Below are 18,035 nucleotides of genomic sequence, written 5' to 3'. Positions count from 1 at the left end.
AATGTACTTAGTTTGGTTTTTGAACCCCCTCCTCTTTTCTTCCTTCTCCCTTCCCTACCAAATTACTTTTCCTCCCATATTTTGGGGCCCATTTTGAGAACAGTGATTTTTAAAGTTGAAGGGAGGGAAGAAAAGTAGTTTTGATACTATCTGTACTGGTTTTAATATCCCTCAGTTTCAAAAAATGATATTAACTAGAGAAGGAACTTAATTATGTACACTGTGTTCAGAGCAAGCTTAATACCCTAAACTGAAGTAGCCATCATTCCTGAGGAAGGGCCTTTCATAAGACAAAAGGTATTTTCAGTGGTGCCCTTATTCATGTGTCTTCACTTGGTGGTTGTCTTCACTTTGGACTAATCGCTGAGTTTGGATGTGTGGTCAGTCTGGATGTTGCACCTTTTAGTAGGTCTGATACAATCAGGTATCATATTTTTCCCTCATGATTTTCTTACTTCCCTGGCATAAAGTAGCTGCCAGAGATACATGTTCCATTAAAGAGGGTATACTTTACGGTATTTAGTTCACTACATTATGTTTATACATTTTATTTTTTCACAGGAAACTTGAAAACAAAACAAAAACGTCTAAGTAGATTGATTGAAAAAACATTTTAAAAAATCCTCTAAAAAACCAGGAAACAGGGCTTCCCTGGTGGTGCAGTGGTTGAGAGTCCACCTGCCGATGCAGGGGACGCGGGTTCGTGCCCCGGTCCGGGGAGATCCTGCATGATGCGGAGCGGCTGGGCCCGTGAGCCATGGCCGCTGAGCCTGCGCGTCCGGAGCCTGTGCTCTGCAATGGGAGAGGCCACAACAGTGAGAGGCCCGCGTACCGCAAAAAAACCCCACAAAAAAACAAAAAACCCAGAAAACAGTAGGTTTTTTATATACCTGCTCAAATGGATGCCATTGTTATCATTGTAAAGAAGTGCAGGTGGAAGAGGAGGACGATGGATTTAGTCATTTTTAATTTTCACATAAGCCAGACATTTAGCTTTGTGGTACAATTGATGCTCGAACAACACGTGTTTGAACTGCTCAGGTCCACTTATATGCGAATTTTTTTTCAATAGTAAATACTACATTATTACACCATCCACAGTCGGTTAAATCCATGGAGGTGGAACCTTGGACACAGAGGGCTGACTATAAGTTATACTCAGATTGTCAACTGCTGGGTGGGTCAGCACCCGTAACCCCCCGTGTTGTTCAAGGGTCAACTGTACTTGCTTAACAAATTAAATCAGTACTTATTTTTTATGTATTGTGGGTAAGATTAGCTTGGGATAAAGCAGACACCCCAAAAACTACACTTCAAAAACTGTGGTTATAAATATTTGGTCTAATGTGTGTACTGCATCCTGTTTCCCAGGCTGATTATAGTAGGTTCTACAGGAGAGAATAAACCGATTGGTTTAAGATTCAGGGGACAGCTAGTTCCCACAAGTTAGGAAGACTTGGGATACATAAGGAATGGCTGCTAATAATATTTGGGCAGTGAAGGTTAGAAGGGAGGACCTTCTGAGTAGATTAGCTTGGAAAAAGATAAGAATAGGGAAAGCAAGTTTGATGGAATGGTAGGTAGTCCTTTTAATCTACTTTGTTGGTAGATGAGTGCCAGGCTAGAAAGGCAGATTGTGACCAGAATCACCATCTTTGAATGTCACCATATTGAAACATGCCTCCTCCTGCAGGAAAGTGACCCCTTTCCTGGAATGGGTCACTTGGAGACAGTGCTGGTGAGTTTGTAACTGATGAATTACTTGGAAGAGCAATCTGGCAGTGTCTAAATGGGAGATGCCTTTACCTTGTGGCCAAGCACTTCCACTCTTGGGCAGGTACTCGAAAGAAACACTATGACAAGGAGACATGACAATAAGATGCATTGCAGCAAAGTTTAGAAGCAACCTGGAATAAATTGTATGGGATAGTGAATGACCATGTGTAGCTTTTGAAAGACGTGTACTGGATCTGGTTCTGCGTGTGGGGACATGCATAATTTCTGAGAACTTAATGTTGAGTGAAAAAAGCAACCTAGAGAAGGATATGCAAAGTATTGTACCATTTTAAAAAAGGGAACACTATAATTTATGAATATAGTAGCATAATAGAAATTTGAAGGCATAGGTGGGAAAGCTCTTGTGAATCTTCTGGGGAGGAAAGGGATGGAGCAGGGTATAAAGGAGGCACCAACTGCATTTTTTTACATTTTAGGGTTTATTTATTTTTTATTTATTTTTGGCTGTGTTGGGTCTTTGTTGCTGCGCGTGGGCTTTCTCTAGTTGCGAGGAGCGGGGGCTACCCTTCGCTGTGGTGCACGGGCCTCCCACTGCAGCGGCCTCTCCTGTTGCGGAGCTCGGGCTCTAGGCACGTGGGCTTCAGTAGCTGCAGCACGTGGGCTTCAGCAGTTGTGGCTCGTGGGCTCTAGAGCACAGGCTCAGTATTTGTGGCGCACAGGCTCAGTTGCTCCACGGCATGTGGGATCTTCCCGGACCAGGGCTCGAACCCGTGTCCCCTTCATTGACAGGTGGATTCTCAACCACTGTGCCACCAGGGAAGCCCACATTTCAGGGTTTAAAAAAGATCTAAAGCATAAATGGTTAGGCGTTAGCATTCTTTAAGTCGGAGTGTGGTTATTTCGATGTTTGTGATGTTTATTTTATTATTCCCAGCAAGTTTTAGTGTTTAACCTCTTAAGACAAAGGGAAGGAAGACATCTCAGAGAAGACCATTAGATTGCTTTATGGTAGCTCCTGACTTTGATAATACTTGCTAACATTTATTGATTGCTTTCTGTGTCCCAGGCACTCTACTAGGTGCCTTCTATATAGTCCTCGTCATAACCCATGAAATAGGTGAAATTATCATCCTCATTTTGCAGATGAGAAAATTGAAGCTCAGAGGAGCAGGTACTGACATTAGATGGTGTCCGCAGTAAAAGCAGTGAAGTTTGGGGGCAGAGGAAAGGCAGAAGAGGACTGCTGTTCTAGGGCATGACAACAAGTAAAGATTTTTTAAATAATTTATGTCTTAAAGATGTAAAGCACAAATGATTATATGTTAACATTTGTTATCTGGGTGTAGGTATTTGAGTGTTTCATCATTACCAGCAAATTAAATATGTTTGAACTATTAAAAAAAAAAGAAAGATGACATCTGAGAATAGGTACACAGAGGGCAAGGAACCTTGGGAGTAATAAGGGTGGGGGGAAGATAGAAGATGCAAGAAAGGAAATTATTGAGGCGTTACAGCTCAGAAAGGTCAAGGCACAGGTGGGGAGTTAGCCTTTATAGGAGTTAAAGGGGAAAAAAAAGCTAATTTAAACAGAGTTATGAGGTGAAGGGGAAACCTGAGTAAGGTAGATTGAGGGATGATATAGGTAGGATTGAGGCTTAAAAAGAGTATAAAAAATGTCATGAGCTATTGGGGAATTGAATGAGTTCTCAGTTTAGTGAATAGGGAACATGGATACATGTTCCTTAAATGGCAACAGTTAAATAGATTTGATAATTACCCATGAACTTGAAATGGACTCAATTTACAGAATTTTGTGACTTTCTTCAGTGTTGCTTGGCAGCTTGTGGTGGGCAGGGGAGAGAAAACTGAGTGTAGCTTTATCTAGACTTAAGGTTCAACAAGGGGCTTTAGAATGGAGTAACACTGGATAGGAAGAGTCAGGATTAGAGCCCTGATTAATTTATAAAACATGCAATATTTCTTGTGGGGAATATGCGTATTGTCATAGCAGTGATCTTTTTCTTATTAGTCATTAGATAATGTTCCTTTGGCAACAGTGAAATAGGTATGGTAATTACCGTGAATTTGAAATGAGTTCATTTTATAGACTCTTGTTGCTTTCTCCAATGTACTTGCTCTTGCCAGCAAGTGGGGGCACATACTGCTTTTAATTATAGTTAACCCAAAAAACTAGTCAAATGTTTTCACTGCTTGCATTGCCTGTTAAGTAGTAATAAATGGAAATCCTTACTTTTCTGGAGGTCATTTATCAGGTTGCCTTAATTTTTCAGAACACAGTTAAGCCAGAAAAGAATACATTGATGATTTTATCCATTGATTGAACTACCCAACAAAAGTTTGAGTATCTGTCCTATATAGCTTAGTGCTTACAATTCAAAGATAATAAGGCAAGCTGGTACCTTTGTAGATCTTAAATTCTGGCAGAAGCCAGGTAGACAACATGTCATAAATGTTATAATAGTAAAAGTTTGAGTATCTGTCCTATATAGCTTAGTGCTTACAATTCAAAGATAATAAGACAAGCTGCTACCTTTGTAGATCTTAAATTCTGGCAGAAGCCAGGTAGACAACATGTCATAAATGTTATAATAGTATGGCAGAGTATACATTGTGGTTTTAGTCTTAGGTTCTGGAGTCAAGCACTCTTGGGTTCAAATCCTGGCTCTGTTTCCTATTAGTTGTGACCTAGGGCAGGTTCTGTGACCTCGTGAAGCCTCAGTTTCTTTATCTATAAAATGGGGACAGTTGTACCCAACAGTATCTAATTGTATTGTGAGGATTCAATAACAAAATGAATATTTATTGACTACCTATTATATACCAGCCATTGTTCTAAGCCCTTAGGACAAAGAAAAGATAAGCAAACTCCCTGTCCAGATGGAGCTTACTGTCTAGTGAGAGGGCCAGATGACAAACAATAAATAACGTTAGGTAGTGATTAGTGCCATGAAGAAGAAGTGTGGTAGAGATGACATTTGAGCAGAGATCACGTGATTGTCTGAAGATGGGAATTCTAGGCAGAGGGAACACCAAGTGCGTAGATTCAGTGTGGGTTTGGCCTGCTTATAGCTGGAAGTCAGTGGGGCTAGAGCTCAGTAAGTGAGGGAGAGAGTGGCAGGAGATGAGACTAGAGAGGAGGCTGACGGCTAGGTCATGGAGGGTCTTCAGAATGATGGATTTTACTTTGTGTGTCGTGGGAAGCCACTGGAACATTTTGCATAGGGGACTGACGTGATCTAACTTCTGTTTTGAGAGGATCACTTTGGTTAGATTGTACAGAGGAAGACTGGACACAGGGTGACCAGTTAGGATTCTGTTTCGTAGTCCATGTAGAGATGGTGGAGGCTTAGGCCACAGTGATAGGGATAGAGTGGGAAGATGTCTGTAGTACCTTGCACAGAGTAAGTTCTCCATAAATGTTAGCTGTTGTTATTTGTAAAAGGTGCATTGAAAGCTTCGAGGAGTGATTGGAGAGGGTTGGGAGAGAAGGATGGAAAGGTAGGTGGGGGCCAGATGGTGAAGGGCCTTTGTATACCATGAAAAGGTGTTGGGGCTTTATCTTGTGAGAAAATGGTTCTCTGGTTGTGTGTTAGAATTTGAGAATCTTTTTTTAAATCCATGTGACCAGGTTTAGGATGATTCATATGGGTAGCTAGGGATGCAAACCACATTTTAAGCAACTGGAAGTCTATTTAAGGATTTTAAGCATTGTTTCTTTATCAGATTTGTATTTTAGGATGACCTCTGTTTCAACCAGGATAGAATCTACAAAGACTATGTACTAATATGCGTGGACTTTCCTGTTCACACTTCTGAGCATTTTGCTCTTAATTTAGACCTAATTCTGATAAGGTTTGTTATCTGGTTTCTTAGCCAAATGAAATTTCTATTTAGGAAATTAGAAGGAGACGTTACTGGTAGATGCTATACTAGAACTGTCTTTTTTTTTTTTTTTTTTCTTTTCCCTGGAGGAAGCAAGAAGAGAGAGTTCATAAGGAGAAGGAATTAGAATAGCTGCTTTGCAAGACAGAGGAGCATCAGCCCATAACCTCGTACTTTCATAGTGCTGCTTTGTTTTCAAGGACTATTTTTTGATTATGCAAGCTCTTCATAATTGCAGTTTATGGTGTGAGATATGGTTACATTCACTGGGGACCAAAGAAATTGCAGTCATAATGTTGTGTGGCATTGAGAAAATGAATTTTTTTTTTCTGTACGCGAGCCTCTCATTGTTAAGGCCTCTCCCTCCGCGGAGCACAGGCTCCGGATGCACAGGCCCAGCGGCCACGGCTCACGGGCCCAGCCGCTCTGCAGCATGTGGGATCTTCCCGGACCGGGGCACGAACCCGTGTCCCTCGCATCGGCAGGCGGACTCTCAACCACTGCGCCACCAGGCAAGCCCGAGAAAATGAATTTTTTTTACATGTCTAATTAAAATGATACTGATGTTTTTCAAGGAAAGGATTAAATACAGATTTTAAAAAATCACCTTAACTCTTTTTGACCATAAGTTTGAACATTTTCAAGCCTCCAGAAAAGTTGAAAGAATAGTACATTCATCATCCATATACTTCATCTAGTTTTACCAGTTGTTAGCATTTCGTCACATATGCTTTGTCTCTTTGTATACATTTTTTTGGTTGCTATTGGAACCATTTGCCCTAAATATTTCAGCAGCATTAACTCCTGTAGGTCTTTTAATTACTGTTTTGAATATGCCTGATCTTCAGTTTCAATAATTATATATTCCAGGTGAGCAGAACTGTGATAATTACATTTAACTTTAGCTTATAGCATTATCTCTACAGCATGATTTAATGTTGAAGTTTTTTGTTTTATCTTTTTCAGAACAGCAAGATATGGATTTGGATATAGAATTTGATGTACACCTTGGAATAGCTCATACCCGTTGGGCAACGCATGGCGAACCCAATCCTGTCAATAGCCATCCCCAGCGCTCTGATAAAAATAATGGTATGGACAGACTGTACATGCTCTGGAGTGTTTGTAGAGGGCCAATAATAGAAGAATGAAAACTCTGTTTTCATTATTTTAATATGGAAAATTTTAAGCATATTCAGATGTAGAGAGCATACAGAACCTGATATATCCATCACCCAGCTTTAACATTTATCAATACATAATCAGTTATATTTTTCTGTACCCCACCCAGATTATTTTGGAAGCCAATAGATATCATATAGATAGATATATCACAGATACCTAGATAGCATAGCATTGAATTAGTGATTATGTAAGTGTGTATCTCTAAAAGGTAAGGACTTAGTAGATTGATTTATCTCCTAAGTCTCCGAAGAGACTTTTCCTTTTCTCTCCTTTCTTCCTTGCAGTTTACTCTATTGTTTGTCCTGTAGAGTTTCCTACGGTCTAGATCTTGCTAATGGCGTGCATCCTGTGGTGTCATTTCACATGACTCTCTGTCCCTTCTATGTGTTATAAGTTGGTATGGTATTTGTTTGTACCTGTGATGTTTGGATGTTTTTCTTTTTGTGTTAGGTCATTGATAATCATTGCCAATATTAATTATTTCTTTAGGGGTTATAAAATGGTGATAGTCTAATACGATCTTTCCTTCGTCATTTATTATCTAAAACACTTCTATAAAGAGAAACTCCTCCATATTAACCACTTGATTACCCTGATGTACAGATTGTATAGGAAAGGCAAGATAAATGTTTGATTTTTTTTCCCCTTTATTTACCATTTTTCAAATGAAGCGGTTCTAATGTTCTAAGGTGAACAGAGTTCCTTTTTATACTTACTGTATTATTATAAATTCATGGATTTAAAATATTTCATTTGTTTCAAAACACTGAAGTAATTATCTATATTGATGCACAAAACTTCCCATCTTTAGTCATTGGGAGCTTATTCAGGTTGACTCCTGAGTCCTTTTGATGTGACCCAAGTAGGCTCAGTAGTCTTTGTTACTTTCTGGTAGTTCAAGATGTTGCAGGTTTATCTAATCCTGCCCCAAACCTGGAATCAGCCATTTCTCTAAGGAGTCCTAGTTCCTTTCAGTGGAAACGATAATTAAAGACTATAAACCTGGGTGCCATGGTGGCTGCGACATGGGGGGCCTGGAGCAGATGCTGGAAGTAGCGGTGGGTACCACGGAGCCAAGGCCTGAGGGGGTGGGCGTGGCGACCACCGAAACACAGCGCCCTCTGCTCCCTCCTCTTGTGGTGCCTCGTCGCTCCCCTCCATCAGCTGCTGTGAGCCAGCGCCTCCGCCCCAGGAAAAGAAGGGGTGGCGATGAATAAGACCACCATCTCCCCCCGCCAGACCAAAAGGAGTAGTTGAAAGCCTGTCTTTCACGATCCCGGGACACAGAGTCTTCACTCAGTGATCGTGGCGGGAGCAGCAGCAGTGGCAGCAGCGGCAATAGCCAGGGCCGGGGGGCCAGAAAGTGGCTTAAACCACCTCGTCGCCAGGCCCAGCGCCAGCACCCCCAGCCCGTGCCAGGCAGTCTGCATTTGTGCCGAGGCCCTGGCTTGCACCTCAGCCAGATCCTGAAGGAGGCCCACTTTCATGGCTGACAGCACCAAGGACGGCCTCCCACGTGATGCGCTGGCAGCTTCTTGCCTTCTGTGAAGGGACGGTGCCATGCAGATTTGACATTTCAACTTAACAGTGTTGTAAAAAGCTGCACAAATAAATGCCTCTTGGCTTTTCAGTCGATATTTGAAATAACAGGTTAACAGGCAGTTGTTTACTTCTGGTTTTGCTGCACTCTTGTGATTCAAAAGGGGTTTTGAAGCTATTTTTTTTATAGGATTCTTTTGAGGGTGGGTATCAAATCTGCATCAAGGTAACCGTAGGAGGAAATCTCATCTGCATGTTGAATCCATAGTTTGTCCGATTCAGATTGATTTCTAGATCTGTCAGTTAGCAATTCTACTTCATGTAAAAAGGCCTTTTAAAAATGCAGAATCTTCCATTTTTAAAATTCAATAAACTAGAGAAGAGTATCTAGTTTCCATGAAAAAAACCGAAGTTTTTTTCCAAAAGGTAGAATGCTTGATTCAGTTTTGCCCTGAAATTAATTGCCATACCACCTCTTAGTATGTAGATGTCCTGTTGAAAGTACTCGCTCCTTTGTGCCAGGAGAGCAATCAGATCCAGGTTACACTGTGTAAGTAAGCATCCTCCCTGGTAACTGTCTTCTCTCTTTGTTATATATTTGTACTTCCAGAGAGGTCTTTCAGACTCTTGGGTACTCAGATAACTTGTTACCATTACTCCTCCAAAGCCTACATCTCAGACTCAGAAAACATTGCTCAGTTATGACAGTCAAGAAGCATGTGATGACTTTTTGTCTTACAAACTTTTCCAGCAGTAGCTTCTGTGATCTCATTGATAACTCCACCTCGTAGTGTCGAGAATTAAGGAGCAGGTGAAGGCCGACAAAGTGTAAGCTCTCTGAACTGATGTCTGAAGTCGCAAGTATTTTGAAACTGTTGGAGAAGGGTTTACTTTATGCTTAAAGTAACCCCCAACAGTAACTAGGGTGCCACATTCCACCACTGAAACTGGAAAGACTGATATGGTTTAGAAATACATCAGCAGAGGCACCTCTAGAAGAAACAGCACAGTAGTATTTATTTAGAGATGGATTGTTCCCGTGTTATTTAGTCATGCTAGAGAGCCACCCACGTTTGAATAACGAAGGCGTAGATGTGTCTTCTGCTGCAGTGACAAGCTGTGTGAACACGGAGCCAGGATGCATCAGGTCATCTTCTTGGGAGAGTGCGGGGAGGGACAACCTGCCATTCTACGTGGAGGAAAGTGCCTTAGAGTCTACTGCCTGCTCTCACCCTCCACTTCACTGGGAGTCCGCACAGCGCACACAGCAGATCTGAGGAGCATGGATAGCTCTAGAAGGAACTTTCCTCTTTGTCAAGATTAGAAAAGGACACAGGGGACAGAGTGAGATTTTCTTGTGTGACAGAACTAAAATTTGAAGATGAGGCCTATAGGAAGAGGGCAAACATATGTACCTCCTTTCCATGGTTTGTTCCTCTAAATGGGTAGAGTTGAAAGGTCAGTTACTTGAAGTAGAAATGTAGAGTTGTGAGAGAAGGTTTCAGCATAGGCCCATGCTTACGGAGGGGATGGTTTGTCCAAGAATTTTTTTTGTTTTACTACGATCTCTGAAGTTCTAAAACCAGATGTTTGATGAGGATTTTGGATCATAATAGGTTTGATGGCAGGGAATATGGGAAGAATACATTGCTAATATTTTATCCAACAAAAAGGCAAACAGCAACTAAATGCTGTAAGAAGACAAGCTCTCAGGCACACATGTACACAACACAATTCAGAAATACCCAGGAGGACTCCTGCAGGCTTAATGGAAACAAAACGTGTATTACCAAGAACATGTAAAACTCAGGAAAGCATGTGTCCTTTTATTTCCCACCCAGCTGAAAGAAATGAAAGGTGAAACCATCATTGAAACAAAACAGTTTTTTTTCCAAATAAGTACAGTTATAGTGCTGGGCTAGCAATTAACTCTTTTACCCTGTTAAACACAAGAATAATCTCCATCCCATCCTGCATATTTTCTACAGCCTTGGCAACTTGAGATACATTTCTGTTATGAGGCTACTTGATAGTAAATGGTCATCTTTTAAAACTTCTGTTATCTCAAGCTGGTAACACCATGTACTTCTATATTGCACTGCCAAAAAAAAAAAAAAAAAAAAGACTAAACCAGGTCTTAGAAGTGCTCATTGCACCTAGGCCTTTTCAGTGAGCAGAGCTAGGAAATATACATACCTCTGTGTATGTGCATGTATAAATTTAAAGAGAAAACACAACGTAATTTTACACTAACACTTTCAATTCAAATCCAGGGCTGTAAGGTTTTTACTTAACCTCATTGATTTATGTATTTCTTTTCAGTCACACTTAAAAACTTAGTTCTTAACACCAGCAACATACTTATTTGATCTATCAGATGCTACGTGTACAATGGAATCATAATGTCAACACTACCATAACAGTATGTTGACTGTTTTTTGTTTATTTTTTTTTGTCCTTAGGGTATATCTCTCTAGGGATATATAATCAAATTACTATGTTTTGGAGTCACTTGGAATAATCCCTCTGTATGTAATTAATTGTTCTACTCGCTGGGTATAGCATTATGTTAATATGTTTTATTTTGAGTTTTAGGAATTGATTTTCTTTAAAAAATAATTTTTATTTAAAACTATTTAAACTATTTGCATAGTTCTGAGGTCATACCTATAAAAAAGGCATACTATAATAAGTCTAGCTTCTATCTTATTTCCTCTTCCTTATTCCGTCTCTTCCTGTATATAAACATTTAACAATTTTTGAGTTATATGTATGTATGTGTGTATATATATCCCTTTGAGGTAAGATTTTGTAGTTTAATTCAGTAGCTACCTTTTCAGGTTTTTCATGCTTCACATAATTATTGGATTAGAATGTTAACTACTCAAACTTTTAATACTGACACGGTCTTTATAAAAGATTTCTGAAAAACTATATGTTATATTTTGAGAATTTGGCTTTAATTTTAGGCTTCATATCAGCTATTTATGATTCTCTGTGTTCTAGCATTAAAATTTTAAGATTTATTTTTGTAGTATCATTTTGTGGTATCTTTTCTTAGAAATCTAGTGAAGTGTTTAACATTTGGTTTGTAACGAACGTGTTCAGTTCAAGCTCACTTAATGTCAGATCTTTATATTAAAAAACATTTTGATAATTTGATATAAAATTGAATTTAGTGGTAATTTCTCTCCTGATTTACATGAACTTTAAATAAGAAATCCACATTAGTTGCCTTTACTTTACATACACGGTCAGTGGCTACAAATAATATTGTCAACTCCTGATTGCACGTTCTTAGTTTTTGAAAGTTATTTAATCAAAAAAAAAGGTGAAAATTATCCCGCTGTCATCTGTGTTTGATCTTGAAATGCTTCTTTAACTTTAGTTTATCTGACATTCTGGGAGTTTTCTGGGCCTCAGATAAGTAAACTATAGAACTGAGTAACTGTCCGTTTTTTTCTCAATTCTTTAACTTTGGTTTTAAACCCATTTAGTGTAAATTGGATGAAGCCTTTCTCTTTAAACTTAGGAATGTTTTATGCATAAGAATGAATGAGCAAAGAAGTGAGAATAATAGTTATTTAGTTCAACCCTTTCATTTTGCAAATGAGGAAAGTGGCCCAAGGAACCTGCTTCTTTTACATAGTGGCACTGGACTGGTAGTTTAGCCACAACTGAAGTTGATGTCTCTAGACTCCAGTTTATTATATTAACCCACTAGACCCACCTCTTAGCACTGTGTGCTTCTACATGCGAACTGTGCTGCTGATCTACCTGAGGGTAATCTGATGATGAAAAGTGGATAATACTTGATTACAGCTGAAAGTATAGCATGTAACAAATTTTTTGACTTGAGAAAAATCTCTTAATAGTAATGGCAATTTATAGTGTTTATTAGACCTATAATGTTTTGGTCATCAATACTTTTATCTCTTTTAGAATTTATTGTTATTCACAATGGAATCATCACCAACTACAAAGACTTGAAAAAGTTTTTGGTAAGTAAAGTGACCTAAAAAGACTACCAGTCTTTGAAGAATACTTCTAATGAGAGCATTGAGGTTGTTTGTTGGGATGTGCAGTAAATCCTATCTCGATGTGATCAAATAATTCCTAAGACAGTTACAAGGATATGGTGGTTTATTGGACTTTTTTTTGTTGACAGTAGAACTTTTTTGTTTCTTATATGAAAAGAAAATAATTATTTGGCTTGATTATAAATGACCCAAAAGCTTAAATAAAATTGGAATTTGGGGGGATGTCTTTGCATTGTGAGAGACTGTGTCATTTTTAAAAGATTCTAGGGTGTTAGAAGACTCAAGACAGATTGAATGAAGGCTCCATGCCCTAAATAGCTGTGTAGTATGTAGTAATGGTAATGATGATGACTTCATGAGTGACTTCTCAGAGCTGTCCAGTTCAGCATTCTGCGGTGATGGAAACTTTCTGTACATGTACTGTCCCAATATGGTAGCCACTGTCCACATGTGGCTATTGAGGTAGGATGAATGAGGAACTAAATTTGAAATTTTATTTCACTTTAAATTTAAATAGCCACCTATAGCTAATGGCCATTGTATTGGACAGTAAAATATCATCATTAAAGAAGGAATCATGGGCTTCCCTGGTGGCACAGTGTTTAAGAGTCCGCCTGCCAATGCAGGGGACACGGGTTCGAGCCCTGGTCCGGGAAGATCCCACATGCTGCAGAGCAACTAAGGCCGTGCTCCACAACTACTGAGCCTGTGCTCTAGAGCCTGCGAGCCACAACTACTGAGCCCGTGTGCCACAACTACTGAAGCCCATGTGCCTAGAGCCCATGCTCCACAACAAGAGGAGCCACCACAAGTAGAAGCCCGTGCTCCGCAACAAGAGAAGCCACCACAATGAGAAGCCCGTGCACCGCAACAAAGGGTAGCCCCCACTCGACCCAACTAAAGAAAGCCCGCGCAGCAACAACGAAGACCCAATGCAACCAAAAATAAATAAATAAATAAATTTATTTTTAAAAAAAGAAGGAATCATTATATTCATAATGGAATTAGTGGTTTGTGAATGTTATATATTTCATTATATTTTAATTATTTTAAAATGTATTTAATTCATATATGAAATATATAGATTTATATAATTATAAGAATGTTTGATCACCTCACTATTTTGGATTCACCGTAATTAGATGGTGACCTTACGTTTAAAGAGTGGGTGTTCAGGGTGTGGTGGTCAAAAAGAGACTAGAAGTTGGGTAATGAGATTTTTGAGGAAGAATTGTGTAGAAAAGATTTAGATATTATGAATATTTCCTTGAATGGGTCAAAATTTTTTCCTTTCTAATTACAGGAGAGCAAAGGCTATGACTTTGAATCTGAAACAGACACAGAGACAATTGCCAAGCTTGTTAAGTACATGTATGACAATCGGGAAAGTCAAGATACAAGTTTTACTACCTTGGTGGAGAGAGTCATCCAACAATTGGTATTAAACCACACTTTTAAAGATGATTATTGCCGACATTAATCACAATAAATGCTTAAAAATAACTTTGATAAGTAGAAATTATGCTTATCTCTTAAGTATTTTTTGCTTTTATTTCCCATGTATATAACTATTCAACTTGAATAATTTTGAGAGACTGTTGTTTTAATGATTTTACTTCTTTCACTGTAGTTTAGTGTCATGGGAACTAAAAATAATCCAAGAGCAGTTTGTCCAAAAACTATGCATACACACACATAAACCCATACACACCACACACAAACGTGTACACAGTACACACAGTTGGGGATTCATCACTTTCTTGCTTCCTGCTCATTCAAGTGTTCTTCTAGTCAATAACTTAGCGAAGGGTATCGGTGAAATACACACTCTTTATTCTGGGATAATGGCTGCATGTCTCTCAGTGAGTACAGTCAACTCATTTTTCCTTATGGGGACTTTTCCTTGGCCCTGTACCTCTACAGAAGATTATTTCCCAACCCGAGAGAAAAGTGGTATTGTTTTTGATCTCATCCCAGTTGTCCTAATTAAAGATTAAAGATATCAAAGATACACAAAGGTCCAAATACATAGTGATTTCCACCCCCGCCCCAATCCCACTCATAACTCTGGCTTTCCCATTTAAAAGCCCTTTACTTCTCTGTGAAGGTCCAACCCTTACCTCCCATCTCCACCCACATCTTATGATGTCTGCAGCTAAAGGAGTCAGGAAGGTAGAGAAGATGGAGAGCTGTTCCTTCTCTTACTCAAGGCAGCGTACTGTGCCTTCCCAGCCTTTTCTCGTTTCTACTCGCATAACCCAGTTTTTCTGTTCCTTCCTTTTCCTACCTTATGTTCCTCCTTTATTCACTTTTGATTTCCTTAGGCCCTGTCCCTGAGGAGTTTGGGTTGAGGGGGCGGTATGGTGTGCATGTTAATAACTGTGATTGTGTATATTTATGTCTCCAATATCAAGGACAAAAAGAATGGAAGTTAACAGTGGTATAAAATTACTGGGCCAGAGAATGGGTTTTGGATATAGAGCTTGGGATCTTTTCTGATTCTGCCCTTCCCTTACTAATGCATAGTATGGGAGATATGATGTACCTATTGAGAAGTATTGGTAGCGTGTACAAAGGTGTCTTTTTAAATGGTCTGTTTAGGAGCTGTTATCTACTGAGCCTATTTCAAGAGTGGGCTTGGTTAAAAAGTGGATCTTGGATACATCAAAGCTCAGGAGTAAGTGTCTACCTAAAATTCAGACTCATTTATAAACTAGTGCAAAAGAGTAGCTGTGTGAACAAAACATTTCTGTGCTGAAGCCAGTATATTTTAGGCATTTCACATTTGATAATTGATTATAATATATAATGCTAATGCATTTTTTTTCCCTCTATAGGAAGGTGCTTTTGCACTTGTATTTAAAAGCGTTCATTTTCCTGGCCAAGCAGTAGGCACAAGGTATATATAAATTTTATAATGACTAATAATTATATGTATTTTGAAACTTTAGAATTATAAGCTTATTCCCTGTACACTATGAATGGCCCTTCACCATAATGGCTCTGTCCTTTTTTAGAGATACTTGTGTGAGTCATCCCTTGGTATCCATGGGGGATTGGTTCCAGGAGCTCCCGTGAATACCCAAATCCATGGATGTGCAAGTCCCCTATATAAAATGGTGTAGTGTTTGCGTATAACCTATATACATACTCCTGTACACTTTAAATCATCTCTAGATTACTTACATACCCTAAGGTAATGTAAATGTTATACACATAGTTGTAAATACAACGCAAATGGTAGTGTGTAAATAGTTGCCAGTGTGTGGCAAATTCAAGTCTTGCTTTTTGGAACTTTCTGGAATTTTTTTTCCCCGAATATTTTCAATCTGCAGTTGGTTGAATCTGCAGATGTGGAACCCATGCATATGGGAGGTCAACTGTATTTATTTTCATATGCCCTTCTTGTCTGTTGTTTTACGACTATTCCATGTAACAGAATCCCTTAACAAAGCAAAAACATTTTGGCATTTATAATCGGCCTTTTGTTTGTAGTGGGGCACCATTGTTACTTTTGAATTTGGATGTTGAATATTTTGTAAAATATCCATATTTTTCAGAACTCTATATTCTAGACAGAGTCCTAGATAATTGTACCATTACTACTTTTGCTGGGATATTCAAGCCTAATCATGAAGTCCTTTTTAGAACAGTGTGGAACCCTAAGAGTTGGTAAGAGAGAGCTGTCTTTAAAATGAAGTCAAGGGGACTAATGTTCATATATTGTTCACACATCAAAAAAAAGGTTCCATTTTACATTAAAAAGGAGAAAACTTTCTAATGCATCATTATAGAACAGGGGTCTGCAAACTTTTTCTGTAACAGGCCAGATAGTAAATATTTTAGGCTTTCTGGGCTATGTTGCCTCTGTGGCAACCACTTAGTTAGTTTTGCTGTCGTAGTGTGAAAGCAGTTGTAGAAAATGTGTAGAAGAAAGGGCATGGCTGTGTTCCAGTAAACATAGACAAACCTGGCCTGTGGGCCATAGTTGGCTGACCTCTGAATATTTTTTAAAAACTCTGTTTATGTCGTTCTTTTGTTATATCTGAAGTCGAACTTGGAGGGAGAGTTTAAACATTATTTGCAGAGCGTTCCCTCATCATTTGAATTTTGTATCATTAGTGCATTACTTATAAAAATGGCTTAATTCTGTTTAATTTTGTACTAACAGACGAGGTAGCCCTTTGTTGATTGGTGTACGAAGTGAACATAAACTATCTACTGATCACATTCCAATCCTCTACAGAACAGGTAAAAACTATTCCTACATCATGCCATGGGAAAAATGTATAAATTGAGTGCAGTAGTTACAAAGAATTGTTTTCCTAAAATTGATTAAATGCCCCTTTGGTCAGATCCACTCATATATATAGTTCTGTCTAGACATGAAAAGAATTTGTTTTTGTGATTTCTCTGACGAGTAGAATTTTTTTCTGTTGTATATCCTTAGCTAGGACTCAGATTGGATCAAAATTCACATGGTGGGGATCACAGGGAGAAAGAGGTGGGAAATGCACTCTGCATGATGGGGAGGAATCTTATCCTCTTTTGTTCATTCTTTACTAATTCTTTGTTCTTGGAGTGAATGAATGTGCTGGGCCTCTAAAAATATGCTTATTTTATGGGGAAACATATTTTGACATTACTTTTCTAATTTGTGGGAGTGTATTTTGTCTGTCTGCTTTTGGCATTTAGAAAACTGCTTTTAATAATTTGTTTCTTTAAGATCTCTGAGATTTGAGGAAATAGTTGAAATTTTAAAGTTTTTTCCTTTGTTTTGAATTAAAACCATGTAGGATACATTATTATAAATAAGATGCTGAGATTAGGAAAAGAGCATTGTGTTTGCGTGCTAGGCTATTGTAGATTGACCTCTGTGGTAGTTATTTGAATAACTTAGCCTAATTTTTAACTGAAATATGTTTAAATGGATTTTGTTTTATGCATGACATTTTACGTTTATATTTTTACATTTGATACCTGATGGGCTTTGTTTGAATTTGGAGTTTTTTTTAAATTTACATTTGAAGTTTATCTTTTTAGCTGTACAAACTGGATCATTTTATTGATATAATTAGACAGAAAATGGTGTGTTATTTTTGTTTACCTTTTTACTGAAAGCTCTCTCTGTAAAACACACAGGGAATGGTAAATTCAGGAAATTGAAACCCATATTATTAATGCATAATTCTTGGTTTCTTGAAAAAGATGTAGCAAAGTACTCTAAACCTATTCATCTTTAGATAGTAGCTGCTCTCACTGTTTTACCTAGAGCAGATAGTTATTTCCTTAAATAACCTTCAGTCCTGAGATGTTAGAACTTATTTTCCTCCTCCCCTCCCTCTCTTTGCAGAAAAAAAACTAGCCTACCAGTATAAATTTTGGATCCAGAGTTCCAGATTTCTGTTAATAATTCTGCTTGTGTATATATTACTTATGTGATATATTACCTTGTACAATGTCTTAGGCTGCTTTTAGAAGCAATGGAAAAACATTGGCTAAGGTCTTAAGAAGTTGGAAGAAAAATTTATCGTGAGACATCTTTTTGAGATCAGGGGTTGTGTTTTGGTAACGCTGATTTCTCTAGCTCCTAGGGTAGATAATGTATGGCTCAGCAGAGTTTAGTTTAAA

General features: G+C 38.5%; 1 protein-coding gene across 2 annotated transcripts in view; it reads left to right on the top strand.

The window, feature by feature from the left end:
• GFPT1 (glutamine--fructose-6-phosphate transaminase 1) overlaps nucleotides 1–18,035 on the top strand; it is a 72,469-nt gene that overhangs the window by 20,174 nt on the left and 34,260 nt on the right. Inside the window, exons 4-9 of one of the 2 annotated variants that reach the window (XM_032652970.1) lie at nucleotides 6,607–6,732; nucleotides 12,307–12,365; nucleotides 13,708–13,842; nucleotides 15,242–15,303; nucleotides 16,576–16,655; nucleotides 16,855–16,908. In XM_032652970.1, coding sequence (XP_032508861.1) covers nucleotides 6,607–6,732; nucleotides 12,307–12,365; nucleotides 13,708–13,842; nucleotides 15,242–15,303; nucleotides 16,576–16,655; nucleotides 16,855–16,908 — 516 coding nt within the window. The remainder of the gene's footprint in view (nucleotides 1–6,606; nucleotides 6,733–12,306; nucleotides 12,366–13,707; nucleotides 13,843–15,241; nucleotides 15,304–16,575; nucleotides 16,656–16,854; nucleotides 16,909–18,035) is intronic. The other variant, XM_032652971.1, reaches the window with a different exon arrangement.

The sequence above is a fragment of the Phocoena sinus genome, chromosome 13, assembly GCF_008692025.1.
Source record: "Phocoena sinus isolate mPhoSin1 chromosome 13, mPhoSin1.pri, whole genome shotgun sequence".
Classification (NCBI taxonomy): domain Eukaryota; kingdom Metazoa; phylum Chordata; class Mammalia; order Artiodactyla; family Phocoenidae; genus Phocoena; species Phocoena sinus.
The sequence above is the reverse complement of the archived record's forward strand: the minus strand, read 5'-3'. Positions and strand labels throughout refer to the sequence as shown.